The sequence below is a fragment of the Bactrocera neohumeralis genome, chromosome 3 (genome assembly GCF_024586455.1).
Source record: "Bactrocera neohumeralis isolate Rockhampton chromosome 3, APGP_CSIRO_Bneo_wtdbg2-racon-allhic-juicebox.fasta_v2, whole genome shotgun sequence".
Lineage (NCBI taxonomy): Eukaryota > Metazoa > Arthropoda > Insecta > Diptera > Tephritidae > Bactrocera > Bactrocera neohumeralis.
The window spans coordinates 17578443-17604948 of record NC_065920.1 but is presented as its reverse complement, the minus strand read 5'-3'; the positions used below and the strand labels follow the sequence as shown (position 1 = coordinate 17604948).

The 26506-nt window shown below is 40.2% G+C and overlaps 2 protein-coding genes across 2 annotated transcripts; both read right to left on the bottom strand.

The window, feature by feature from the left end:
• Positions 1-213: 213 nt before the first annotated feature.
• On the bottom strand, positions 214-18984 carry LOC126752065 (protein purity of essence). Its single transcript, XM_050462610.1, has 15 exons — positions 18867-18984; positions 18589-18683; positions 18100-18176; positions 17340-17699; positions 15139-17281; positions 14567-15073; positions 13015-14504; positions 8332-12950; positions 8063-8267; positions 6973-7677; positions 5249-6909; positions 4686-5165; positions 2308-4375; positions 640-2236; positions 214-477 (listed from the first exon to the last, which is right to left on the bottom strand). Exons 1-15 carry the CDS (start codon positions 18959-18961, stop codon positions 398-400), a joined length of 16182 nt encoding a protein of 5393 aa, XP_050318567.1. The 5' UTR covers positions 18962-18984; the 3' UTR covers positions 214-397.
• Positions 18985-19448: 464 nt separating this feature from the next.
• LOC126752087 (cytochrome b-c1 complex subunit Rieske, mitochondrial) lies at positions 19449-20802 on the bottom strand. The gene is made up of 3 exons (XM_050462649.1): positions 20581-20802; positions 19879-20258; positions 19449-19811 (listed from the first exon to the last, which is right to left on the bottom strand). Exons 1-3 carry the CDS (start codon positions 20669-20671, stop codon positions 19593-19595), a joined length of 690 nt encoding a protein of 229 aa, XP_050318606.1. The 5' UTR covers positions 20672-20802; the 3' UTR covers positions 19449-19592.
• Between the last annotated feature and the right edge of the window lie 5704 nt (positions 20803-26506).

Genomic DNA, 26506 nt, shown 5'->3' with positions numbered 1-26506 from the left:
CTAATAACTACTGAAAAAAGGGGTTAACGTCGTGTTTAGAAATTCAAAACTTAAAAAAATTTCCATTATATTATTGAATTTGTTAAAAATTATAAAAATTAAATACGAATAAAGTAAAAAATAAAATAATGCATTCTAAATAAATTGCACGGAATTTCCAAGCGTTCGGTCAGAAAGTTTATTAAATTTATTCTATTTAAATAAAACACAAAATTTATTAAGTATGGAACGCTAAGATTTATTGAGATTAAATTTGCAGTAAACATTCAGTAACAAAGTATGTAATGAACACATTTGAAGCAAATTAGGTAATCAGTGCTCCAATGCTATGCTTTGCAATCGACAATAAGAAGCATATTGGTTAATAAATTTATTGTGTAAGTATATTCTCGTTAATTCAAGCGGTCGAAGTTGTGGGTAGTGCAGCCAAAACCTCATCAATAAATCCGTCGGGATTTTCAATCAAATGCAGCAAACCTGAAATAGTTATAAACTTGATTATCACCTTAAACATTTATATTAAACAAAATATGCGGAAAATAATAATACCAAATATTCTCTCAAAGATAAATATGTGCCACCACATGCACTTACACATAATATTCTGTATCCTATTTAATTAAAATCAAATTAACTCACCAGCAACATCGCAAAATTCGCCGAAAGATGTGCACGGTAGATATTCATCGGTGAAAGTTTGCAAAATCGTATCGGTTGACTTTAGCATAGCTTCGTCATTTTTACGTATATAATCGAATAAAGAAATCGACCAGTCCTCCTCCTTCGGTGTGCTAACCGACTTAAATATAACGCTGTAAATTAAATCGATGAGTGCCCACATCAGCAAGAATGGACGATAAACGCTGTAATCCTTGGTCTGGCGATCGCTCGGCGAAAGTAATGCTTTGCATAATACAGACGGTGAAATGTGACGTGCTTGCGCTACAGCTATCAAACGTTTTAAGTGAGCCAACTTATGCTTATTCCATGTTTCATGACTGTGTAATGCTAACGAAATGGTCAGCATATACAGTGGACCTTCGACCTCATAACCATATTCCAACCATTTTTCCGATGGCGCTGCTGTCAAATATGAAATCAGCGTTTTGCAATCACGTGCTGCTGAGCGAGAGGACAATAATAAGTATACTGCATAGAAAAGTAAATAGGGCACAAAGTGCATATTTGATTGTGGGCCACCACCGCCGGCGTCATCGTGGAAACTACGTTCCCAAGCAAAACGCATTAGTAACATTTTGAGATCGTGTATGCTGCTGGGGAAGGATATGTCACAACGCTGGGTACTCTCCTGCATGTAACTGCTGTGACGCGTCATGCATGCCGAAAAAGCGGCTTCAGAAACGTCTGGACCCCAAAGTGGTAACAAACCGTTGCAGCGTGTATTGGCATTTTGTAAACTAGCACGTTCCCACTCATCACGACCACGTGCCAAGCGTATAGCGGAGGTGTGACAATCTACGTGTACCACATTGAAGTGTGTAACAGTGGTGTAGCCGATAGTTTTGCGTGATTTCAATTCAAATTCCTCCACATTGCAGCGTTTGGTAAAAGTATATATGCCAAGTACTTTGGCTGGCTGACAGGCGTAACCTTCACGGCATATAAAGCAGGTGAGACCAGTCTCATCACGTAATTTTTCAATCTTTTGTAGTATCGATCCCTTGGCTGTTACTTGACCCTTTTCATTGGTGCGCATGCCAAGTGCGTCCAGCTGTTTTTCACGTGTAGCCATTGCCAAGCGTTTCTTTTCGGCGCGTGTGAAATCACGTACTTCCTGTACTCGAGTGGCAGTTGCTTCATCAGTGCACAAAGCCTCTAGTAGATTTTCAGCCAAACTACCGACATGCTCATCGCTGGATACTTGCTCGAGACGATGTATGATTGGTATAATATCTTTGCTGATAGCAAGCTGTGTAGCCTCATGTTTGCTAGCGAGACCAGTGAGGAAACGAAGTATGTACTTAAGGCTGGGCCGTGAAATGAACTCTTTCAATTCGTCTGAGTCTGTGCGCAGCAATGTGGGTTTCACGCAGGGTGCATGATTTGTTATGTAGGCGATGGCACGTTCAACAATGCCCAACCCAACTATGTAGTCCTTCAGGGTTCCACCAATGCAATTGTGCTCTATTTGGTTGGTTAATACGCAAAATAGTTCCATCTTAAACTCTTCCTCTGGTGTACGTTCACTATCAAAGTGGTTGAAATCTAGTATTTCCTATAAAACGAACGATCTCGATATAATAAAACAGTAATAATACGCCTTTACTTTTATTTTCACGAACTTACCTTGAAGTTCTCGCACAATAATGCCATTTTCACCTCATTGCCATAAACTAGCGCTGCAAGTACGCGTATAAGATGACGCAGTACCGATGGATTGTTACGTACGTTTGCACAATCGGTGCAAGAAATCAATGCCGACACATACTCGGGTCCGCCAAAAGTGAGTGAGAATTGCAAAAATGAGTCTAATGTGTCATTTGCCGCTTTTGAAAGTATAGTCTCCATTATTTCCAATAACTGTTCGGTCACAGACGATTGTATGGAATCGTTCTCCGATTGTAGACACACCTGCAATACCTTAAGCAATGTGTTGATCGCACCTAATTCCGGTTGACACAACACTTCTTGACAACGGCGCACTTTTACGCAGATAAGAAACAATTTCAGCAGTACTTGTATCAATTCGCGAGTTCGTGATATATTCTGCAGACTACCAATACGGTCGAGCATCACCTTCAGCCCGTTACAATCGGCCAATACATTCGCCATGCGATACAGTTGTTCAGTGTCCACTTCTTCTTGACTCTTATTGTTTAGTGTCTCAACAAATTCTTCAGTTGCATCGCCTAAAAGACCACGCATACGATAAACAATACGCATAGCATCACGTTCACCACCCTCTGCTAGCCACACCTTTTTGTAGACATCCTTGACGGGTAGATCCAAACTAATGATCTTATTGTTCACCAATAATTCCATGCCATTATCATCCTCTAACAGCGCTATCAACTCACAATCAGTACAAATTTTATTTTTAACATCGCGCATAAGCGGACCCAGCCCTACCTCAGTAGAGGGATATGGATTGCCCAACATGCGTCCTTGTAAGAAATCTTCTTGCTGTGGATCCTTCTCAAGTGTCATAAAGAATTCACTTTCATCATTCTCTTCCGGATGTATAATGGAGTAGAGTCTTTCGAAAATAAATACAGGCGTCTTAATATCATTCATACGCGTTTTTTCAACTGTATCGATAAGTATTTCCATAAATGCGCGCGTTTCCTCCTCGGTGCCGCTTGTCATCTCTTCCAACATTTCCAGTAATTTCTCTTGTGCATCATCGATAAGGCGTGTACGTTGCACAACCAATTTGCGTAGCGATAAGTAACCCTCGAGTACGGGTCCAAGTAAACGTGTCTTGTACGCCTGCCGTATGGTGGAGCTCTCAAGGAAGAGCGATAGTAATTCTACAAATTGACGCAATGCATAACCTTGTGATAAGTCCGATGATAATGTGGTCTCTTCCAAGCGATGTATTTTAACAATTTCGGCTGTTAATAATTGTGACACCTCTACAAGCACACCCTTCAGTGCTAAATATTGACGCCATGGTGTGTCGGAAGCAAGCGCGCGATACAACGCCAAAAATTCTGCGCTCGCCTCGCCTGCCTCGCCCACATACTTAAGAAAGCCGGTCAACAGGTTTAGAATCTCACGTTTACGTTCATGTGTACGACTCAACGAGGTGATAAGTGAGCATGCCAATTGACGACCGAAACGTGAATTAGTATTGAATAGAATGGGCTGCAACCAATTTGCGTTTAACACTAGTGGTGCATTAATGCGTTCTTTATTTAGTACATGATTACGCCAGCGTCGACCGTACTTCTCCGACAAATAGAATTCGCGTACTAATTGACGTTTTTTCTTTGCTGATTCTGTCGGTTCGGTTGCGGGCATTGCAACACTACCATTGTTCGAACCAGTATTTTGTTCAACTACCGATTGTAGCATTGCGGCCAACATACGATCGTCTGGGAGTATAGATGAGGCGGCAGCGGCAGCTGTAGTAGCTGCCGAGTTTCCGCCGGCGCTTGTGAAGCCTTTACGAGTCTTTGCTGCTGCTGTGTTAGCTGGCATGCGAGTTTTCCAGGCTTCGTATGAGTGCTGTGGATCGCCACTTAACCACTTATTGAAGTTAACCGTAAGACCGTCAATACTGGTGATTGTAGATAATTGTGAAGGGCTTAAATCGCGATTTATTTTACTTGTCGGTATCGTAGGGCAAATAAGTGCTTGCATTATTCTCAAACAGGGTTGAATAACCGATATTGCGGGTCCACGTGGTGCACTATGGATTAAAAAATAATCTAATTAGTTAAAGAATGAGACGTTAGTTTAAGTCTAACTATGGAAAGAAAACATATCGTTCTAAAGGCTTTGAAAATAACCGAAAAATTGTTCGCGTCGTAAACAAATAGCTGTCAAGCAAATACTAATTAGCTTATGAAGATCAAACTCCACACGAACATAAAAAAGTTGTACCAATCAAGGATAAAACAGTATTTATCGATTCGGTTGATGCTGGAGTATACTAAACCACGACAAGAGCGTGCAAGATCAAACCGTTTTATAATAAAAAAAATGTAAAATAAACTCACCGACATGTTACAAGAAACAGCTCAAATACCACTTTCAATTTATTCTCCCAGCAAAAATCGTCTTGTGCGATCAGTACCTCAAGCAAAACCATCTCATGGTGTATGGCGGCATCCAAATTGGCCAAAGGTATAGCGCCTAATAGTGCGGTTTTCACACGTTCCGTAATCAAATCCAACAAACTCATGCAAGCGTATTGATTATTCTTGGTCAAGAGCACAAGTAAATTACGAACTTCATCTTGTATTTGTGGTGTGCCACGCCGTAGGTTATGTTGAGCTAATTCTTCAACCAAACCCTGTGAATACAAACCTATACGACAATCATAGTTGGAGGCCATGGCACGCAGTAGGGTGAGACATTGCTCTGTAGAGGCTAGTGCGCAACCGTAACAACGGTTTATGGCATAATTCTCACGCATATCCATGTTTTGAGAATTGTGTGATTGATCTTGTTGGCTGCGATCATAAGCGACCAATTCACTGTAAATAAAGGCGTAAAGAATTAGTTTTTAATAAAAATAACCGTTCCACCATAATGGTTAAGAATTTTTCTTTTAACGCACCTGCGACAGGCTTTAACCTTCTGTACTATTTTACTTAATTCTTCAAATGAAGAACGCGATTCCACACAGTATTTTTGTGCCAAAAGCTGTATGATTTTATTCACTTGTGAAGTGCTGTGCACAGTGCCAAGATTGTCATCCACCAACCGATCGGAACAACGATGTTCGGCTACCTTTTGTATAAGTAATTCTAGCATTTGTTTGTTAGTCTGTAATTGGCGATAAATTCGATCGGCGCGCTCCAATGAAGAATGGATGATTTGCACTGTTTTAGCGCGGTCTTCTGCCGATTCGATGGGGTCTACCGCGCAGCAAACGCGTCCATATATGCTAAAGTCAAATTTGGCATATTTGCAAAAACCACAGGAATGGCAAAGGAATGGATCCTTTTCGTCATAATTGATGGCGCGACATTTATGACATTGGAATACATTCTCACCACAATTGGCACAGACACCCGGATAGGCGGGTACTGCGGCACTGCAGCGTGGACATTGCAAGTTTTCACTGGAACCAGTTACGGTCTCGTAGAAATCAGCGTATTCTATCATCAAATTACAAGCGGTAATTGGTAGAGGAAAATCTATTTTCACCTCAGTTTGACCTGATTGCAATGGCACTGAGCGTGCTTTATGCCACATAGCTGGACGATTCTTCAGCTCCACCACTGCTTGTACAGTACGGTTATTGTAGTAAATGTTGATGGTACGCACCATTTTTGTACGTTTCAAATCAGCAATGCGCACAACCATTTTGGAAATTGTGTGACTTTGTACCAATTTCACGATCATTGTGGTTGTGGTGAATTTCGAATCTGATTTGATTGATGGCAATTTAATGTTAGCCATTGCTACTTCGGGGTTATTACATACCAGACACGGTTCTGATTCTAAATAATAGCCGTTCATTTGCAGTATTTGCTCAAGTGTAGTATAGATTGGTGCATTCGGATGCTTCGAAAGTAAATCGTTCTGTTGACGTAATACTTCAACTGCTTTTTCCGTATACTCTGGCAGCTTGTCAACAATTGATTTTGTGCTGAGTGTCAAATAACCCAGTATATCAACAAATTGTGCGGTACGTCTGCCGAAAGCCGGCACCAATGGCCACATGTTCCACAAAATACTAATTAATTTCTCTTTCTGGCGATCATTAGAGTTTTCATAAATGGCGAATATCAATGAATGCGCTTGCCAACGTATCGAGGTGATGTTGGTCTCCAGTAGAAAAATACGCACAAATTTATTCAGCAATGTGTCCGAAACAAAACGGAATATCTGATGTACGAATGTGCTGCAATGTGCTGGATCAAATTTGGAATCGAAAGAGATTTCGATGTCTTCAGATTTCTCACGTTCCGCACGTAATTTGGATGATGTGCCTGGCGTTTGTTGTTGTTGTTGCTGTTGTTTAACGGCCTGTATGTTATTGCAAAGCGCTGCTTGTAGCAGTTGCAGGAGAATCGGTGAAACGCCATCGTCGAGTTGATAGCAAGCGATCTCAATCAATACTGGTATTACATCCTCATGAATGAGGCAGAATTTTTGCCAATTGCCAGTGCGTATTTGGCTGATCTCTTGACAGGTGCGCAAATGTTCGGTGAGTTCGACGAGTGAGTCATAGCTAAGTATCGGTATCGATTGATTTGAAAGCACTAAATTCTGAAAAATATAAATAACTCGTGGAATATAACTCTTTTTCCAAATAAAATGACAATAAAATACCTTCGTATTAAATAGGCTGCAAATCTCCTTAACAAAATTGAAGTGCACATCGAGCGAGTGTCCATCTCGGAACATGCGGAACTTCTCTTTGTTACCACAAATGTACATGAGCAATTTGCGTACTTGTCGACGCAGCAATGCATTCAAATTCAGCATCATATATTCGCACAGTGTGTAGGTCATGTTCTCGCAATAGTTGTGATACCAATCATAGGGACCAGGGTGTGTGGCCGAAAGCCGTAAGATTTGATATGGCAAACGTACGGAAATCTCGGTTAGTAAGGCATCATATGAATCAAAGATATCGGGATAATTTTTCAAATAGTTATGTGGTATTAGCATAGAAATATCAGGCTTTGCGCCATGTCGTATCGGTTTGAGTAGATTAGTTTTTGTTGATGTTGTTGCAGCGCTAGAATTTGGTGTACCGACGGCTACAACTGCATTGTTACCATTTGCACTTTGTTCGCTGGATACACGTTTCCAGTGTTCCAGTAGTGATTCCATTACGACCAATGAGAATGTGAATGCACCGTTATTGCTGAGTATACTAGCTGTGGTGCTGGCTACAAATGATGCGTTATCCTTGAATTGATGTGGTGGTGATGTAGTGCCTGCCTGCTTGGACTTTGTCTTTCCCATTAAGACGCCGAAGAGACAGAGCAACACAAGTCGAACTTCGTTTTTAGCGTTGCGATCCTTCATCTTGTCAAATAAAATAAAGAAGTAATAAGTGATAAGAAATCGGAAAGCGACTTATGAAAACATTGTCAAAAATTTTAATACGGTTTTTAAATATGTTCTCGGAAAGTGACAGAGGACACGAAGTCCTCATTTAAGACTCGGGAAACTCCGTGGAAATTTACATTTTATGTAATATTTTGAATTGTGTACAATTATATATTAAAATAGTGAAAGTTTACATTTTTGCAAGATCGACGAGTATAACTAACTACCAAGTACAGAAATCTAAATTGTGAAAACTCTTTTTAATAGAATCTTATGCAAAAAATGGTTTAATGACACTTTTTTATATTTTAAAACTCTATAATAATCATTAAGACCTCAAAATAACATATAGTGCACCAACCTTGAAAGTATTCGAAATTGAGTCCATTTCGACATAGTCCACAAGGGCTGATAAAAGTTCGTTTAACACCTTTTGGTCGCGTTCGTTATTTCCATTCAGATCGGTTGTCAACATAAGTATTACTTGGATTAATGGTATGGCTTGCACACCATTGCAACTATCGAAAGTTTGTATATTGAGGATGATATTCTCCAAAATTGAAATTCTATTAAAAATACACAATGATATTATTTAACTACACATTAATTAAAAAAGCGACAGCAATTTACCTCAGGTCATGCAATTTGGCCAAATTTTCATCCTCAGAGAGCAGTTCCTCGTTTGGCACGCTTGTAACTGCGGCTGCTGCTGCACTAGTACTAGCAACAGGCTCATCGGTGCCGCCTATTGCGCCAGCATTTGTATTTGATTTGTTGGTTATATTTATGTTAGATGGTGCATTTGCAGAACGCGGTGGTGAAGCATTAGCCTGGTCGCCATATGTGCTACTACGTCCAGATGTGCCACCAATACTCTCCACTCCACTACCACCACTTTCTGAACCACCACTTCCGGCCGGTTCAGCCGGTGAAGTACGTAATGTAGAGCCATCGGTGGCAACATTGGAACCTTCATCATCGGAGCCACCAGCTGAGACACTTGCTGCATTCGCCGCCATACCAATATTATTGCCTTCAAGTGCTTGCAAATTATGTAGGTTGCCGGCATTTCGAATACCTTGTAGATTTGCCAGACCTTGTTGCAATGATTGTAGACCTTCGCCGTCATGTTGTTGTAAACTTAGAGCAATCGCTAAATCCATAATGGCTTCATCGTCGGCATCCTGTTGTAGGCCTAAAAGTTGTGGAAAACCGCCACCCATAAAAGCTTCTAAATTTAATAGCTGATGTCCAGCATCGTGGGCAAGCGGATCTATTGCGCTAGCGTCCACAAATTCAGCGCTATTACTACGACCTACTGCAGCAGCCGAGGGACCACCAATAGCAGCTGCAGCCGCTTCTAATACTTCGTCGGCGGCTACTTCAGCTGCGCCGGTAACTGCTAGCGTTGTTAGATTAGTGGACGTAATCGTGCCAGTGGTGTTAGAAGGTGTGGGTGTCGAACAAACCGGCGGTGTTACAATAGCAACCTTGCGACGTTTCAAACGTGGATTTAGCAATAATATAATGGCTTCCTTGGCGCTATGACTTATAACGCTTGATTCGTTCTTCAGCAGGTCAATAAAGTACTTGGTCATGCGTTCCACTTGATCGGCGTCGGAGAGTGCAAACGCATGCATTATTTCTACTAAACAGTGAACAATAGTTTCCGTATGACTAAGACCACGTCTAACGATCGATGTCGGCTCGTCGACATGTGGTGTGATTTGATATAACTTTTCAACGAACTCTAGTATGTCTTGGACGAGTTCAATTTTGTTATCCAGACAAATCTTTGTGAGGGATTGCGGGCGTGACATTGCAATACTGCGTACCAACAAGACTAGACGATAGAAAGCCTCCGGATCCACATCACGCACCGTTTCGGGTGAATTTAATTTGCTCTTTAACACCTGCAATTCGGCATTCACATAGTGTATAACCTCGTTGTCCTTGTAAGAATGATAGGCGTTGCGATTGCCGAATAGTGTGGCTAAAACATAACGCGATTGCGCTTGCACTTGATTTGGTGTGGGTAATAGAAGCAATGAAGTTGCTGTTTTAATTGCTTCCTGTTTAATTGTTGCCGTTATATTACTGCCGCCAAGCAAATTCAGTGAATAGTCCAGCACTTCTAGCAGGTTTGTAACCATTTTATCCAAATTATTTATAGAAGTGAAGCCCTCACCGAAATTTGCCGCAGATAGCTGACCGTTGAAGTTAGTGTTGGCGTTGCCAGCGGTGCCCGTCACAACGTTACCGGCTGTATCATCGCTGTCATCTGGCCAGCCAACTAAATCTTTTGATTTACCATACACTTCAATGCTATCCAGCATACTGACATTCTCGGGATCCTGTGATTTGCCGAAAATGACTTTTAAACATTTATCTGATTGTAGAATCTCTTCACGCGTTAAAGGTATATCGAACCAGCGTGCACGGCGTACAACCGTGGGTATAGTGCGTCCCAGTACTGTTACGGTTTGTGGCGCACGTAATGCATCCTGTGTGCCTAACAGCACGCGTATACCAACAATTACTGTGTTCGGGTCATTATTGTATACTTCCAGTGTAAAGCCGGTGGGCTTTGTAGAAGCTACGAACATGCCAGTGGAGAAGAGGCGCGTTTTGAGTTTTTGCTTATTATAAATTTGCAGCAAATCATTGCCGCCGAACTCCACGTCGGATAACATTGTGCAATGTTCGAAAAAATCAATTGGGAATATGGGTGCGCCATTAGGACCGACAGTTTTTTGTTGATTAGTTGTTTTGCGTTTCGATTTCTTATTAGAATTACATTTTGCGAATAACGTTGAAGAGTACAATTGATTGCCAAAGGGTTGAACTTGTGGCGATAACCAGAAGCTGGTGTTTTCAGGCTGAGCAGTGAATATGCGTAAACTGCCGTCTTCGCACAATAATATGAGCGTGGTTTTCTCTACACCAGCAACTGTGTGACGTATTGCCACCATATCCATGATGCGTGATTTCGAGGATTGTGCTTTGATCTCTTGCATTAGTATGCGTTCTGGTGTGAACATGAAAATTACTGGATTGTTGGAGGTGTGCATCATGGAGCAAATTAAACCAGGATGTCCAGTTATTTCGGTCCATTGACACAATGGCTGTGGCGGACCTTTAGATGAATTCTTAGATGCGGGTGCAGTTTGTAGATGGGTTATGCTCTTCACACCCTTGTTCACGTCGGTAAGTGGTGCCATGAAACTGCGTCCAACCGAATAACTGAAAAACAGCAGTTGCAGCGTGTGCGAATAATAAATTGATACACCACCGCCGCCCACTTGTCCACTAACATCCTTGATGTGTGGGTGATTCAGTTCCAAAGTATTGGTTACATAGAAATCGCCATGCTTAGCTAAACTTTGGTCATCCAATTTCTGGTAGTATATGTAGCCAGAGGAGGCTATGATCAACATGTAATATACGCCATCTTGGTAAACGAATGTGCAATCGCGAATTTTGCCAATCGCTACAAGGAAATAATATTTCGGACTATAAGAATCTTCAGACAGCTCGTAGATTTTCACATAATCTGCTGTGACGAGGGCCAACATAGTCTGCGAACCGGGCAGCCAATTGGCTTTCTTAATAAAGTTTCCATTCTCGAGCTGCGGTGTCAATACAATATGTTCGTTGGTAGCGCCACTATTGGAGAATGTTAGAATGTGACATTCCTTCAAACCACATACCGCTAAACAGTCTTCATTCGCCGGATTGGCTGTTAGTGAGAGTACTGTGCACGGTATAGGCGCCGACGAAAGTTGTGTGAGTGTAAGCTTACGTTTGGCAGCATCTGCTTGCTTAAGTAATGCCGATAATTGTAAAATTGTAACTTTTCCTTTCTCGTGAGACACAGCTAAATGCTGACGCTTGCCATGTGGTGAGGAGAGACAACACAATGCGACACGTCGCACAAGACCAGATGAGAGCAACTGTTTTATGGTCTGGCCCTGATCGCCTGAATAGCTCATGCGGACATTCTCAAATGCGCCTTCCTGTGAACCCAGTGTGGGCACCATCAATTGATCGGTAATTTGGAAAGTCTGTTCGGGCGCATGTAAACGTTCCAATGCGGTCTTGGCTCGCTTGTGACAACCAACAATGGAAAAGAGTGCACAATTTTCGCGTATCGATGGCAGCAGCACGTCCAAGAAGTCAAGAATGCAATGTACGATTACACTCCATTGTTCGTTATTCTGAAACAGTTCACGACTAGAGCCCAACCATTTCATTAGCAAAGTAATGCGCTCGTTGGGCACATCCATGCGTTGTGTGTATGTGGCGATTTGTGTTGGAGGTGTTTGTGCGCGTTTTTTGCTATTCAACGCATTCAAATTACTGGCATAAGCGCTCTGGCTGTAATCGATAAGTTGACGGCTGTCTGCGCCTGAACCGCTCATACCGCCACCAACACTCGAAGAGACACGTCGACTGAGCGCTTGACAAGAACCGTCCTCCTTAGCGCCACAGTCGCAAAAGAAGTTACCATACTTAGCATAGCTAACGTCATGTCCTTTGTGGCACACGCGTGCGCACACAGAGCACACGCCAACAGTGTTCACCATGTTACAGGTGTGACAATGATACCAGTGTTGATTCATGAATTCCTTTTGGGTTTGCGAAAATGTGCAGAGTTTGTTGTTGAGGCTATCTTCATCTGAGTCCTCAACAAATGAGTCATCCTCTTCCAGGCCTAAATCATCGATAAGCTCCTCTAAATCAGTTTGCATTTCATCATCCCATGAGGGGGTCAAATTTTTACTACCCTTATAACCGAGACTCTGCAACAATTCGCTAAGATATTTAAGAAGTGCATTGATGTTTTCAAGTGTAACGGCCGGTACTAACGATGTGACATTTTTGGGATTTAAAGCACGTTCGAGTACTTGAAATTTAATTATTTCCAGCCAAGCTATGGTAGCTTTGAAGAGTATGGCATGGCCACAATCTTGTGTCTTGTCGGCTAGTATTATCATAACTTGAAGCATGTCAGCAAAATCAGATGCCTCTTGCGGTGGTGCAATCAACGACTGTCCTAGTTGGATTAGCGATTGGAAGAATATCTTGCCAACACCTGTTGGAGATTTGCTGCTGCGCGTAATGTACTTCACAACGCTTAACAAAAGTGCACCGTTGCGTTCGGCACCTTCGGCATCTTGCGATGTTTCATCCGACTGATTTGTCACATAACTGTTGCCGACATTTTGCCAAAGATTAAAGGTCTCGGCCTATAAAATGAAATGCAATTAGGTGATAATTTAATATTTTCAAGTTAATTTTTTTGTTGATTACCTGTATAGTGGGAACGCAAGCTATTGCACCATCATCTTCGGTCTCCATGGCTTCTGCATCCAAGCCAGAGGATTGCGCCAATTGATCTGTTATGCTAGGTATCGCTGAAACGGTAGCCATATTTGTTGGTGTTTGTGCATTACTTGACGGTGTACTTGAGGGTTGCATGCTTGCAAGAACTTTGTCCACCGTATCTGAACCGCCGGTTGCGCAACTGGGACCATAAATAATATGACTTAACCAATCTTTTATATGAGGGACATGGAAATATGCCAACTCGTTGAAGCATTGTAACAAATCCTCCATTGGAAAGCTGCAATCGGTTTGTTCGGCCAATTGGAAGAGCTTCTCAACGAATTGTAATAGTTTTTTGGCATAACAAACAGACATTGTAGTACCTGTGAAGGATAACAGCAGCTCTACCATGCTACCCGCTTTATTTACGTAGAAGAAATTATGCATTGCCTTGACACCCGTGGGTTTTTCAAGCATTTGTGTCATAGTTTTTAGTACGGAGAAAAGCATTACCTCGCTAAAGATCACTTTGCTTGTGTTGGCCTGCGATTGACGCAATTCACGGGCAAATTCTAAAAGAAGCTTGTAACAGTGTCGCAATGTGTACTCGTATACGAGCAGCTGTTGTGCCTCATTGCTGCTATCGTGTCCGGTCATTAGGGTGTGCATGCATTTTTCACCTTTTTCATACACATATTCCGTACGTACATCCAACATGGTCGATATTAGCAAGGATTTCAATTCATTTTCAATATCCAAACCGACATTTGCACCGCCAGTGCTGGGCGCAACATCAACATTGCAATATGGAAGTAGTAAATCAATTAGACTTAATATGGACTTCATACAGTGTTTCAGCGAATTCAATAAAGAATAATTATTGTAGCGTGTTAGCTCAGCAATATGCGCTTCAATTACTGCTAAAGTGTATTCCTCTACTGGATAGTTTGGTTTGGTGAATATAGTACCATCTGATACGCGTAAGCATTTTGGCCACTCGACATTAATTATATCTTTATCCTGATTCGGCAAGAGCTTTATAAATGTTGTTTTTAATTCGGTTGTAAGTGGATTTTTCGAGCTAACAATTGGCACGATAAGATTCAGTATATTAACGGGTGTGGCGTCTGTTAGTTGTAACGTCATTTTGCTGCGTACTGTTTCTGAAACAATTTTGTATGTTTCAATTAATAACAATAGCAGATCACGACTAGTTTGGGCCCGTTCCTGTAGCAAAGTAGATGGTGAATCAGATTTATTCTTTTGTTCCAACGATTCCGAAGAAGAATAAACATCTTGTTCGCCCGTTGTAATTGGTGAATTAGAGCTGGGTAAGCTAGGGCTTGCGCTACCGCTATTATTGTTGCTTGCAGCAGCACGTTGTAGCTTTATACCTTCTTTAGCGGCCCATGCTACAGCTTGCATATGCGCGACAACAGCGTCGAGCAGTATAATATGAGATAAGCGTGGATTAACTGTAAAAAAGTATTATGAATAGTGAAATTCGTTCGAAATAACTACAACAAACTAAACTGACCTTTATCTACGGCATTGTTGAATGATTCTACGCCCAATAATGTCTGTTTCAAACTGAAGCTAATATCGCTGACGCGATCACTGACATTGGACCAAAGCGTTTCTGCAAACTGTGTGTACATGCCTTGCTTGATTAAACTGTTCACAATCAAATAATGCGATGTTGACATGGGACAACGTATAGACCAAAGCAAGGAGTGTAAATTCGGCACTTTATCTTCGAGCAACGATTCAACGTGGACGGTTGAAGGGGGCAAACCGAGTAGTAATTTCCAACAGATGCTGAAACAATATTGCATAGCGCATAAAGTATGTGAGGTGATTTTGCTTTGTGACATGTCAGTCACGGAAAGTATATCGATTAGTGCATCGACCAATAACGGATATTTTAATTTGTCGGGTGTACACAATATGAAATTCCATGCTAGTCCGTCAAGTTTGAATTCCTGTTGTGTCGAAGTAGCAGATTGATCGACCACAGTAAGTGAATAGAAAGTGGGACGTATATCTGAAATAAACATAAAAATTTGGATTAGTTACAAGTGTTTTATTTACATAAAATGACAACATTACTTGAAAGATAGTCTGAAGATGATTTGCGGAATTTCTCTTCAATATCTTTGCGGCAGAAAGATGTCAGTTTCGTTTTGCTATTAAGCAAATCGGAAACTTTTTGATTTTCATGCATTGTTGTTATGCTAAATAAATTCCAACGCACTTGATCCAGCAACTCAGGTGGAGCATTGTACAGATGTTTCATTAGATACTCAAGGAAGAGTAACAAACGTGATAGCAATATTATTTGACTATTGCGTACAGGCTTATCTGGCGAAATGCCGCGACAAACTTCAGCGCAACGTGTTACCGCACCTGCTGTTAGCAACAATATCATTTTCTTTTGCATTAAATTCAATGAATGGAAAAGAAATAGCAGCAGTTGCGAATGCTCCATATTAAGGTCTTCATAGTCAACATCAGATGCAGTGCTTGCAACAGAAGTGCAACAAACACCTTCGACGAGTGTGTTAATTAAACGATGCCATACTGATAGGCATGCGGCTTCTTTTTCTTGTGTTGGCTTAAGCAATAGAATTTGGACTAGCACTGATAAGGTGCTTGGATATACTTGAAGTGGCCAGGCATTGGTATCCGTTGACCAAGGCGAAATCGAAAGATGTTGTAGTAAATTTGATTGCAAAGTTTCGCTTAGCAATGAAGCGGATATCAAATTGTGTAAATAGCGACCAACTGCACCGGAAAAACGTATCATGGCAGCTTGCCATTTAGCACACGTGGACGCCTCAGCTTCGCCACGTGCTGTATCACGGTCAAGGTCCTTTAGTATATTCGCCAATAGTAGCATTTGTTGGTCGCTCAAACCGGCTTTTACATAGCGATGTAAATAGGCATGTTTGTTGGCAAAAAATTGTTCCATGAAACAAAATATTTGTGCTGCTAAATCTAAATATTCATGTGGCTCATCAACAGCTGGCACTAAATTTGATTTCTGCGCTTCAGTGCTACGATCTGGAGCCTGCAGATTTGCCGGGTCTTCATTACCCTCGGGTGAGAGGGTTTCCTTGAACCAATGGCCCAAATAACTTTCGCTATCATCTTCTTCAGAATTATCCGAGCAGGATAGTGTATCATTAAAATATGTTGTTGAATCCGAGTAACTGATGGCCTCACATTCAGTGCGATCTTTCGCATTGGCCCGTTTAAGTGCGCATGCTTTACGATAAGCGACTGTTGCAAGAAAAGTGAAAAGTTGATGCAATGTGGCGGTGTTGAGTACACGTATCAAACGCTGTAGTGACGTGTAGTTTTCTAATATGTCGAAACTAGCTGGTTCTGGTAAATTCTGATTGGTGTTATTTACACCAATATCGTTGCAAGTGGATTCAATTTTTAAATCTTCAACTAATTCACTAAGCAATTTAATACAATGATTGGCTATTGCGGCATTTAGAACTCCAAAGCCTTGTTGAACTTTGAAAAGGTTGACACGTGCTGTTGGTGTGGATGGTGTGTCTGGTGGACGTTGGGCAGCCCCAACTGCAGTTTTAGATTTAGATGCATCTTCCAGTTGTGCTGCCGATTTACTACTTGTGCCACCGCTACCTGAAGCACCAAGAGCACCTTGTATGCCACTAACCAATAACCAGGCACCAAAACACAAGTGGTTCTGATATACATGAGAACGCGCAGATCGTTTAAAAACATTGCCTATAATAGTGTAAATTTCCAATGCTTTATCAACAATAAAACGTGACTGCTCTTCAGTTTCATCAGTTTCTTTGGATTGTGCTCCACTACCACCACCAGAAGATTGTTGACTCTTCTGTGAGGACGATGAGCTCGACATGCTAAGTACACTACTCGCAATAGATGTTAATACAGCGCAGTATAGTGCTGAAATAGCGCAATTGGATAGTTTGGTTATACGGCTAGGTGACAGCGGTTGCATGACGGGCAAGGATAAAGCTTGCCATAGGATAGCGATGTCAGTAACCATATGGGATAGTGTATTCTTTATTTGTGTAGCTTCTGTTTGCGTTAGTGGCAAATACAATGGTTTGGTATTTATAGCTGTAATAGTTTCCTGATACTTGGCGCGATAACGTGCCAAAATGGGCAATGAAATACACACATCAAGTATAACATCGGCTCCATTTAGTGACTGCAAATATGCAACATTGGCTATGGTGAAAATATCCTAAAAAAAAGTTGCTTCATTAGATTTATGAACAAGATATTATTAATTACAAACTTACTGCACAATCTGTGATTTCATCACTTAATGGCGACCAGGCACTTTTGCCAGCTTCCAGCGGTGCAGTTAACTGTTGAAATATAACCGTGGATAAATCTGAACGCGAACGTTTTATCTCCGATTTTGGAGATTCCTTATCACCACCAGATACAATACTTTTGTTTGGTTCAGGATACTTTGCACCCTTTAATACAGCAGCTACGACATTGAAATCTAAATGTAGCAGTCCAGATACGCCAGGATGGGGATTTTTCAATGTAGCGTTTTGTGGAGGTTTGCCCTCGCAAAGGCTTTTCAAAGAGGGTAACAGCCATTTTATCTCGTCTCTAAGAGATTGCGTATAGCTGGGTTTCTTGGTTATCTTTATTAGAGAACAAATATATAAGTGCAAATTAACAATGTATGTATTAGAGTTTAAAAGTGATTTATTCAATTATCTGTACTAACTGCAAAAGTGTTAATGGTTGTGAACTGTAATTACATAGATTTTAAATAAGTATTTGGTATATTTTTTATTGATTTTTTAGAATTATTGTAGTAATTAATTCATGAATGCAGTATTCATATGAAATACATATCGTTCATTGTTTTTTTTTTAAATCGGCTATTGACACCGTTATCAGTAACTAGTGCTTTAAATAAGATATTTTTCAAATTATGTTTGCATGGAAAATAATATCAAATACTTAAAAACTGTTTTTAATTACGCTTAAATATTTATGTACGTATTTTCAAAATATATTTCAACATCATATACTCACCTTACTCAATTTATGGATTATGAATCGTATAAGTATCGCACAGGCCTCTTGTATTTGCGGCAACTGTGTTTGACAAACTGTTTTTGTATAGAATGAAAGATGAAAAGAGAATTAGAAAAATATGCAAATGAATTGCAATTTTAAGCACCCCCTGTCTTCCGGAAACAAAACAAAACAGCTGGTACTTAAAGCACAGATATACCCGTACATATATTTACATATACATAATGCCAATACCTTTTCTTTGCTAACAAATATACAGAGCAACCATTTCAATATGAATATAAAACGGTACATGCCAATCAATTCAGAATTCTACAATAAATTGTTAACGATCAGAATAGCCTTAATTTTACTAAAACCAATACATTCTATACTTAAGTGGGTGAACTTTTAGTTCTTCTAAATTTGAAGCAAAGGAAAGTTATTGTAACTGAAAAAAATTGTGTATGTATACCTTCTCGGTGAAAAATCGTTGTCGAGACTTACCAAGTTTACATTGGCTCAATTTGTCTGCAGCGACTGCTGCAAAGGCCATATAAAATTGCGCATAATTACTTTCATCATCGAAAAAATCGTTTTCACTGCAAGTAAATTATTACAAACACGATTAAAATGTCAGAGAACGTATTTCTCAAGTGTGGAAAAATTTGTCACTCGTCGGCCGCCATCTTTGATTTGCGAGTGCATTGCAAATTTCTGATTAGGCACCGATTACTAATTACCATTAAATAAAAGCTTATATATCAAATATTTGTATTACTTACCATCTTGTTATGGCCTTAACCACATTAACTATATCTGTTTTAGTAAAGGAACCATAACGACTCGCTATGAGCGGTTTTATAAAGCTCCAATCCATCTTGAAATTTCACAAATACTGATTTGTCATTTATCGACTGACATATGACTTTGTTTTTGCCGTTTTTCCAATTCATTTTCGTATTAACATTCACAATAGGTATGATTGTTGCCAGATGAGTGATAATTATTTTAATTTTGGATTTAATTGTTCTATACACCCTATACATCATTTGATAGATAATTGTAGTGAGGAAGCAGTTATATATGTGTTCGTCTGATAGTTGAGTTTATTAAAAAAATTGGGAAATTGGTTTATGATGCACTACCTCATTGAAAGTCTTGGGTTAGATGTCAGGCTAACACCAACGATTGTAGATGTTTTACCAAGAAATATTTTCGTTGAATATTATTAAAGCATTCAAGTCGTTGATTGCAGTTCTATTATTCTACATAAACTAAGACTTCTAATTTTTTTTATAACAAATACATATGTGTATAAAAAACTGTTATAAATAATATAAATCTAGAAATGAATAACTGCAGTATTTGCTTGGAGTGAAGATCACATCATATGTAACTATTCATACATATCGTCGAAGCTCTTTTTGCCTTACTGCTTTTTATTGAGTTCTAAATTATGTTTACACTTTTCACTTCGATTTTTTCTAGTTAATTATATATCAATGTGCTTAACCAACAACTAAGGTGCCGTCATCGGGGAATTCATGGGCGGGTACTTCTAAGTTCAATGGGGCTGGTCCCTTGCGTATACGACCGGAGGCATCGTAGTGAGAACCATGGCAAGGGCAGTAATAACCACCAAAGTCGCCTGCATTAGCAATTGGCACACAACCCAAATGTGTGCAAACACCGATTACCACCAACCATTCGGGTTTGATAACACGTTGCTGAAATAAAAGCAAAATATTAGCGATAGTTTTACAACAAAGTCCATACTATTTGGATGCTACTCACGTCATCGCCTTGAGGATCACGCAAAGTTGATACAGCAACAGAGCGTTCGGTTGAAATTTCATCGGCTGTGCGATGACGAATGAACAAAGGTTTACCGCGCCATTTGAATGTGACAGATTTGCCTTCTGGAATATCGCTAAGTTTGATTTCAATCTTAGCCATGGCCAATACATCAGCGGTTGCGCTCATCGAACTTACGAACGCTGTTACAAGTCCTTTAGCAGCGTAAGCACTGCCTACAGCTCCGGCACCAATCAGCATGTAGGAGAACGCTTTGCGACTCTCTGCCGAATCATCCTTGCGGTTGGGCGTATTTACAGACTCACGACGGTAAGGAGAGAAGTCTGGTACTTGCAAGTCAGTGTGTGCATTGCGTTGAACTGCAAAATCAAGCTTAGGTTTTTAGTATATCCAACTAACACGAATGCATATTTATGAGTTAGAAATTGCAATCATTGTAAACTTTAGTTTTCAGTTTGTTTTCAAGCACTTTTGTTAGAATGACGTTTATGCCTAACCTCAAAAAACATTACATAATGTAAGTCCTCTGGAAATGGGCACAATTCATTATTTTTGTGTATCAGCTATTCAATTTCAACTTTTTAATTTATTTTCGCTGTATTCATACACTTTTCTTTAAAACACTACATCACTTGGTTGTGCAATAACTTCAAGGAAACACTGCACCAGTCCGATACTTACCTTGAGCGGATGCCACTGTTGCTGGTTTGAGCACATTGGATACGGTTTGGCTGCCAGCCCGTAGGTAAGCACGAGTTACTGCGTTCATCATATTTGAAATTTTATTCAAAACTCGATTTTTTCAAAGTTCGAAATGTATTTAAGATTATCGTGGTGGCCAAATTTGTCGCGAAAAATTTCGCTGCCTACCGAAATTGCTGCTGATATCTGACAATCGACTAATAGCAGAAAAAATAAAAGATGAAATGTCAAAAAGTGACAAGTACGCAGATGGCGCTGCTATTTTGTTATGGTTTGGAAACGTACTAAATATGGCAAATAACGATGCCAGATTTTATTCGATGCAAAACTTATTGCTTATTTAGGAATAACAAAAATCGGTCGAAATTATGTACACTAAAATAGAGTAAAATCGGAATTTATGACACCGTAAGAAATAATGTGGCTTTTATATAATCCAAATTTCTTTAGAGTCCAAGTAACTACGGTTTGACTTTAGCCAGATAGATTGAATTTTGAGGAATGCACTGTGACCGCTGGTCTATATGCCTTCTCATGTTATCAAAACACTTCGTTTATGTCAGTCAAATCACAGAGGCTTGGTAAGTGCCTGGAGTAATGGTTGTAGTGTGTCCTATCGTCTGACTCCTGCGTTAATGTGTTCTCTCAGCGTATTCATTTGCCCGATAGTCTGAGTCCTTCCTTTTGTGATTGCGGGAAAATCCGGAAGTATGTCCTCTGTTGTCTCTGCACCTAGGTCGCCGAAGCGACACCTATTCGTAGAGCAATAGTAATCTATGCTTATGACAACGCAACCTGCAGTAACCTGTGGGAATTTTTATCGAAATTGTTCGCGAAGGGCGCTTCCAGTTCCATCGGACTGGTTGTCGCAAATTCTTTCCTCAGGAGATCGCCTAACTAATTTTCTTTGATGACTCTCCGGAATAGCCTTGAGAGCCGGGGTGCATGCTGCTTGCATCCCCTCTATCGTCTCAAAATGCTTGCCTTTCATCGGCCTTTTCAGGCAAGGAAACAGAAAAGTCCTGCGGGCCACATCTGGGCTGTAGGTGATGCCGGATTTGGTTAGGCAGTTGTTCACAAGAAAGGCAGTGTTTTCGTGGTGCAACTTCCAATCGGCTGCGATGTCTTGTCAGACCCGATTGAATCTTTGTTTTAGTCTCTGGAGGACTTCCACGTAAAATTTGGCATTGACGGTTTGCCCAGGAGGAACAAATTAATGGTGGACAATGCCTTTGATGTCAAAAAAGACAATGTTTGTCCTGACTCTCCAGGGGCTTGGAGATAACTGCCCAGCCGCTCGTTCGTTAGCTAGAAACGCCCTCTATCGAACCCAATCGTTGCGCGCGTTTTCAAAGGAGCTGATCAAATCACTTTTTGGAAAGGCAACTGGTGCAAAATTCTAACCTTTCTGCTTAATTTTTGTAGACTGGATTTGGGAGAGGAGGAACATTTATAACCTAGTTTGGAGTTGACAGCATAGCGTAATAAGTCGAATATTTTTTTGAAATTAAAATAATTATTAAGACTTGACTTACGTGCTTAATTGTTCACGCAAGCAGATATTGAAAATACCTAAATTATAATAGTTAATAAAGGCATAAAGCACATGCCTACACACAAGCTTTAAAGAGCAAAAATATTGAAAAATACGGACAAAAACCAGCACGGCTTCCCGCTGAGTAGAAAATTAAAATCCTGAGTGAAAAACTGTCACAGTCTTTGCTTTTCATAAATTGTTGTGGTAAATTTGGAAAGAAAAGTGAAAGAAGAATGAAAGAGAATTGTATATATAATTAAATTAAAGAGAAAGAGAAAAATAAATAAAAACAAGAAAAAAACGTTAACTTCGGTTGCACCGAAGCTAAGTACCCTTCACAGGTGCATTTCTGTTAGTAACTATGTGTTCAGTTTGTATGGAAGCTATATGCTATAGTTAACCGGTCTGAACAATTTCTTCGGAGATTACATTGTTGCCTTAGAAAATAATATATTCGAAATTTCGTGAATATATCTTGTCAAATGTGTAATTGTCCATACAAGAACTTGATTCCGATCGTTCAGTTTGTATGGCAGATATATGCTATAGTTAACCGATCTGAACAATTTCTTCGAAGATTACATTGTTGCCTTAGAAAATAATATATTCCAAATTTCGTGAATATATCTTGTCAAATGTGAAAGTTTTCCATACAAGCATTTGGTTCCGATCGTTCAGTTTGTATGGCAGCTATATGTTATAGTGGTCCGATATCGGCCGTTCCAACAAATGAGCAGCTTCTTGAAGAGAAAATGACGTTTGCAAAATTTCAAAACGATATCTTAAAAACTGAGGGACTAGTTCGTATATATACAGACAGACAGACGGACAGACGGACATGTCTAAATCGACTCAGCTCAACATACTGATCACTTATATATATACTTTATAGGGTCTCCGACGATTCCTTCTGGGTGTTACAAACTTCGTGTCAAACTTAATATAATTTATTAAATTGTTGGAACAAATTTGGGAAAGATATGAACAAGTTTTTATGGAAGATATTTTTCACAGAACAAATGTACCATCTGATCAAATTTAAGCCGAACTGACAAAAAACAAACAAAAATTTAACGTATGTCAATATAAATATTTATTGTCAAAATAGGTACCTGAGCCAACACTTCTGTCCGTCCGTCTGTCCGTCCGTCCGTGCAAGCTGTAACTTGAGTAAAAATTGAGATATCATGATGAAACTTGGTACACGTATTCCTTGGCTCCATAAGAAGGTTAAGTTCGAAGATGGGCAAAATCGGCCAACTGCCACGCCCACAAAATGGCGGAAACCGAAAACCTATAAAGTGTCATAACTAAGCCATAAATAAAGATATTAAAGTGAAATTTGGCACAAAGGATCGCATTAGGGAGGGGCATATTTGGACGCAATTGTTTTGGAAAAGTGGGCGTGGCCCCGCCCCCTACTAAGTTTTTTGTACATATCTCGGAAACTACTATAGCTATGTCAACCAAAGTCTACAGAGTCGTTTTCTTCAGGTATTTCCATATACAGTTCAAAAATGGAAGAAATCGGATAATAACCACGCCCACCTCCCATACAAAGGTTATGTTCAAAATCACTAAAAGTGCGTTAACCGACTAACAAAAAACGTCAGAAACACAAAATTTAACGGAAGAAGTGGCAGAAGGAAGCTGCACTCAGGCTTTTTTTAAAAATTGAAAATGGGCGTGGCGCCTCCCACTTATGGACCAAAAACCATATCTCAGGAACAACTAGACCGATTTCAATGAAATTCAGTATATAATATTTTCTTAACACCCTGATGACATGTACGAAATATGGCTGAAATCGGTTCACAACCACGCCTTCTTCCAATATAAAGCTATTTTGAATTCCATCTGATGCCTTCTCTGTATAATACGAGTATAAACATTAGGAACCAATGATGATAGCGGAATAAAACTTTACAAAAATACGGTATTTGAAAAATATGTAAATGACGTATTATGAAATCTCGATTATCACTTTACCATGCGAGAGTATAAAATGTTCGGTGACACCCGAACTTAGCCCTTCCTTACTTGTTTTGATTACGGTTAATTTACGGAACTTTCATGGTGGCCACATAGACGAGAGAGAGAAAGGAGGGCAGAAGCTACTAGTGTGGATGGAAAGGAGTCGCTGGAGAAGAGGCGAAGTGATCTTTGAACAGATCAGTCGAACTTAGGAGGAAAAGTTGAAGTAGGAGTTTTTTGTAAGGAGCTGCCGTCAATCTTAACTTGTGGCTACCGGACTACTGTTGTGGTTTTCAGGCAGAAGTGGCTGCTATTAAGAGGGCGGTAGACGTACTGCTATGAAGTGCAGACTCTTTCAGGGAGGTGAGCATTAACTTCGACAGCAGAGTGGCAATTTAAGCACTGAGTTCGCTAATTGTGCGCTCAAAGGTAGACAAGGAGTGTTTGTCCTCACTCGAGTTAGCATTAAGCTACTTCATCATCAGACTCGTTTTGGACGCCTGGTAACATCCGAATAGCAGGCAACAGCAAAGCTGACGAGGGCTGACACCCTTCCCCCCTCACATTGGAATGGGACCGAGTTGTATCTCCATTGACACCTTGCGTTCTAGCACCGCCTTTGCAAGACTCAGGTTGGACAATCTTGGCAGTCGAACCAGGAGACATAGCAGAAACTCACATTAGCCGTTTCAACAAATTTGTGACAGTCTCAAAGCGTTTTATCTCCTTTTAGGGGTCTTATTATCTATTATATACGAGTTTTAGGTAACAAGGGACCGGCGTTCTAAGTTGTCCACGTGAAATCCTTATTTGGATCGATCCCATTACCTAACCTACCTAACCAAACCTACACTTGATCCATTTGCGAGATATTTGGTTTTTTATGTTACATTTAATAGATCCATATGTTTCCAGACCAATGGGCAGTTTTATTATGCAATCAACTAATACACTCCTCTCCAATACTCTACAAATATATTGGGGTGTTTTTTGTTTTTGACGGGTCCCAACTTACCCTCGAAAGGGATGTTTATTCTACCCAGAGGATACTTGGTCTATATATCGGAAGTCGTGAGCTGCCATATGTAAAGGAATCGTTTCTGGCCACTCCCAAATGAATGGCGCCATGGCACCAACCTCCACAAGTCACTCATCATCCCCGTCCTGCTATATGGTGCCGAGGAATGGACGATGACAACATCTGATGAGTCCGCATTATGTGTTTTCGAGATAAAAGTTGAATACCGCTGTGGATGGAACTATGAGCTGTATGGGATATAGGACATAGTTCAGCAAATTAAGAGACAGCAGCTACGCTGGCTAGATCATGTCGGCAGAATGGATGAAAACACCCCAGCTCTGAAAGTATTCGACGCAGTACCCGCTGGGGGAAGCAGAGAAAGAACAAGACCTGCACTCTTTTGGAAAGACCAGGTGGAGAAGGACCTGGTTACACTTGGAATCTCCAATTCGTGCTAAACAACAGCGAAAAGGAGTGAATGACTGAATTATAATTAAAACGATTTGTAAAATCCCCACGCCAAACACTTTTTACCTTTTTACTAATTTTTTTTTAGGAGAGCCGAACCAAGCAACTGTGATAGTTCAATGAATTAATGTAAGCATAAAATAAAAAAAGCAAAACCACACACCATCGCATAGCCTACATCTAGGCGCCCACACAATGCATAAATATGGCAGCAAAGCACGCTCGCGTTTATTGGTGAATGTGTGTATATGTTGGACGTTTGCATGTTTGTGTATGTGTGCTGCTGAACTAAATAAAAGTGCGTGAGTTTTGAAAACAACTCAAACTATGTCGGCTAGGCGCCATTGGCATACTTTATTTTCGGCTAAAACTGTTTTGCAGTCGCCAACGACGCAATCAAAGACTCCAACCGTATACAACATACACACACACACACACACACACACACCCGTCTATGGATATGAAAGAGTGCGAGAGTAAAGCCAGGAAACGAAGCAGTTCGAGCTTCAAACATATTTTCAAATAAATTCCGTATGCATGTACATATGTGTATGAATATATAAAAATATATGAAAGTTTGTGCATCTTTATGCCTGCCTGGCTTAGTGTTGCACGAAAAGCCAGAAGCTATTTGACGTAGAGCGCTCATCTTCGGCTGCTGCATCAACTTACTTGTTCCACAAACCCTCTGACGGATTGCTTGTCTACTTTTTGTTTACACATTTTCCATAACACAACATAAACGACAACAATAAAATGAACAACAACATTATCTCTCTACTCACATCCCCATTTAACTTCGTATCTTCGCAGTAGTTTATGCGACCCACTTAAATAGCAATAACAACTACAATGTATGTGGATATTTATATTTGTTTGTGTGTGTGTGTATATTGTACAAAGGC

Bases quoted from the DNA above. Each gene is read 5' to 3' on its own strand.
- LOC126752065 (XM_050462610.1), bottom strand. From the start codon at position 18,961: ATGGATTGGAGCTTTATAAAACCGCTCATAGCGAGTCGTTATGGTTCC. The intron at 18,684-18,866 runs GTAAGTAATACA...ATTTACTTGCAG, and splicing joins GTTAAGGCCATAACAAGATG to TGAAAACGATTTTTTCGATG. The intron at 6,910-6,972 runs GTATTTTATTGT...TATATTTTTCAG, and splicing joins GCAGCCTATTTAATACGAAG to AATTTAGTGCTTTCAAATCA.
- LOC126752087 (XM_050462649.1), bottom strand. From the start codon at position 20,671: ATGATGAACGCAGTAACTCGTGCTTACCTACGGGCTGGCAGCCAAACC. The intron at 20,259-20,580 runs GTAAGTATCGGA...TTGATTTTGCAG, and splicing joins AACAGTGGCATCCGCTCAAG to TTCAACGCAATGCACACACT. The intron at 19,812-19,878 runs GTGAGTAGCATC...CTTTTATTTCAG, and splicing joins GTGATCCTCAAGGCGATGAC to CAACGTGTTATCAAACCCGA.